The following is a 2,659-nucleotide window of genomic DNA, read 5'->3' as shown; positions in this document are numbered from 1 at the left end:
TAAAATATCGAAAAATATACAGCGCGCGAATTTTAAATGAGAATTTCCGAAAACTTTTCGGTCTTAATGTACATAGTGCAAGTGGCAAAATGAGTAGAGTAATAATGGTGAGCAGCAACCCGGAATTCAGACATGATCGTTTTGTCGGGGTTAACCCATTGACTAATGATTCAGGCTTTCTGATGCGATTTAATGGAATTTTTACGATAAGCGACACGGGAGGTGACGTTGGAGTTTCTTGAGTCTGTTCTGATTCGATTTTTCTTTCAGTCATTTTTCCAAAGGTTGGATCTTCTAATTTATCGTCTTCAGGAAATAATGGAGCTAATCTATGCACCGGTCTTTTAAATACTCCCTTTTTTGTTTGAATATCACAAACTCTCACTAAACCATCTTCGCCTTTGTAAACTTTGATGATGCGTCCCAAAGGCCATTGCAGAACTGGGACATTGTCTTCTTTAAGGATTACCATCGTATTGGTCTGTATGTTGGTGATGGGACCCTTCCACTTGTGGCGCTGTTGCAATTCGCTTAGATACTCCTTAGTCCAGCGCTGCCAAAAACTGTGTTTTAGCTCTGATACCAGTTGCCAGCGTTTAAGTAATTTTTCTTTAGAGTCACGTGCATGCACATCAACGCTTGAAGTGATTTCTTCACCTATTAAAAAATGACCTGGAGTTATTGCGTTCAAATCGTTTGCATCTGATGAGCTAGGAATAAGGGGTCGCGAGTTCAACACTGCTTCAACTTCAATAACGACAGTTTCAAGCTCTTCATATGTAAGTGATGCTGTTGAAACATTTTTGACCAGCAAATATTTGGCAGATTTTACTGCTGCCTCCCATAGCCCGCCGAAGTGTGGTGACCTTGGTGGAATGAAGTGAAATTCTATGCCTTTCGTACTGCACATTCCTGCAATTGATTCCTTCGCTCGATCAGCGTAGATGACGTCAGTAAGTTCCTGCAACTTGTTTTTCGCTCCAACGAAATTGGTCGCATTGTCGCAGTATAACGTTTTACAGCGTCCTCGTCTTGCTATGAAGCGTTTTAATGCTCCAATGAATGCATCTGTGGTCAGATCAGTCACAAGTTCTAAGTGTACGGCCTTGGTTGCAAAACAGCAAAAGACAGCGATATACGCCTTTTGTGGACGCTTGCCTCTTGTTTTGTAATGAACCCATATTGGGCCACAATAATCAACTCCAGTGCTGAGAAATGGTCGAGCTGGTTGCACACGGTGTCCAGGCAAATTTCCCATGATTTGATTGTACACAATTGGCCTTGCTCTTCTGCATCTTAAACATTGTTGTATTACAGCTCTCATCAAGCTTTTTCCTCTGAGGGGCCAAAAACGCTGCCTCACTTGTGCCAGCAATGCTTGGGCGCCACAATGATAATTGTCCTTATGTATTTTTTCTACCAACAACTTTACTAGTGGATCGTTGCTTGGTAAAATCATTTGATGAATGGCATCAAATTGCAGTGTTGAAGAGCTTAGCCGTCCGCCAACACGTATTACCCCTTCTTCATCTACGAACGGAGTTAGTGAACTGAGGTTATGAGTTTTTGGCACAAATTCGTCCTTAACTAGCATTTTCCTTAGATCAGAAAAATCGGAGGCCTGGATTTGACGTATTATTATCTTAAGTGCTACGTCGAGCTCCATCGGTGAAAGCTGCATGGTCTCTGGTCTTGATTCTTTTGGTTTCCGTGCGTTTTTTGTGAAACGAAGTACATATCCAACAACCTTTTGGACATGTGTAAATAAATTTCTTGAACAAATCGAGTAGACCCATGCATGCTCATTAGTAGGTTGTTGTGTTGATAAAGCAAGCACCACCGTGTTATCTTCAACAATTAATTCCCTTTTGAAGGGAGCTGGCCACAGCGGCTTTGGCTGATATAAAAATAGTGGACCATATAACCACATGTAGCAAGATGAAAATTCCCGCGGTTTAAGCCCTCTTGACAGAATATCTGCCGGATTTTGTTTTGACGGGACGTGACGCCATTGTTCTGGAATTGTTAACCGAAGGATTTTTACAATTCGGTGGGCGACGTAAACGGGTAATTTGCCTGGATGATTGTTTATCCAGGAAAGCACAATTTGTGAATCTGTCCAAAAGTAAGTTGCTTTGTCTTGATAGCCTAAATCAAGTTTAACTCTTGCCATGAGTTCTGCTGCTAGCAACGCTGCACACAGTTCTAGTCGTGGAATTGTTTGAGATTTTATGGGTGCTACACGAGATCTGGAGCATAGTAGATTAAGTTTTATCGTTTTATCCTTTTGTACTGTTCTAATGTATACTGCTGCACCATAAGCCTTTTCTGAGGCGTCACAAAAAGCGTGCAGCTCAACATGGCTGTAGCCTTGACTGCTGAATACGTGCCTCACAACTGTTGCATTGTCCAACAAGGCCAGATCTTCTCTATACGATGTCCATTGTTTACGTATTTCTGACGGAAGATCATCATCCCAATCGAGTTTTAGCTGCCATGCTCCTTGCAACAAGATTTTACCGGTGACCAAGATTGGACCAATAAGACCCAAAGGGTCATATATGTGTGCCAAATCGGAGCTCATAGATCGTTTTGTTGTGTGACTATGGTCTCGAATGTTAACCTTGATACGAAATGAATCTGACTTTGGTAACCATAA

General features: G+C 41.8%; 1 protein-coding gene across 1 annotated transcript in view; it reads right to left on the bottom strand.

The window, feature by feature from the left end:
- Positions 1-2,584, bottom strand: part of LOC119667449 — a 4,881-nt gene extending 2,297 nt beyond the window's left edge. The window contains exon 1 of the mRNA XM_038076741.1: positions 156-2,584. Within this exon, the coding sequence (XP_037932669.1) occupies positions 156-2,584 (2,429 nt within the window). The remainder of the gene's footprint in view (positions 1-155) is intronic.
- Between the last annotated feature and the right edge of the window lie 75 nt (positions 2,585-2,659).

This window comes from Teleopsis dalmanni, chromosome 1, assembly GCF_002237135.1.
Source record: "Teleopsis dalmanni isolate 2A chromosome 1, ASM223713v2, whole genome shotgun sequence".
NCBI classification, from domain to species: Eukaryota; Metazoa; Arthropoda; class Insecta; order Diptera; family Diopsidae; genus Teleopsis; species Teleopsis dalmanni.
This window is presented reverse-complemented; position numbering and strand designations above follow the sequence as displayed.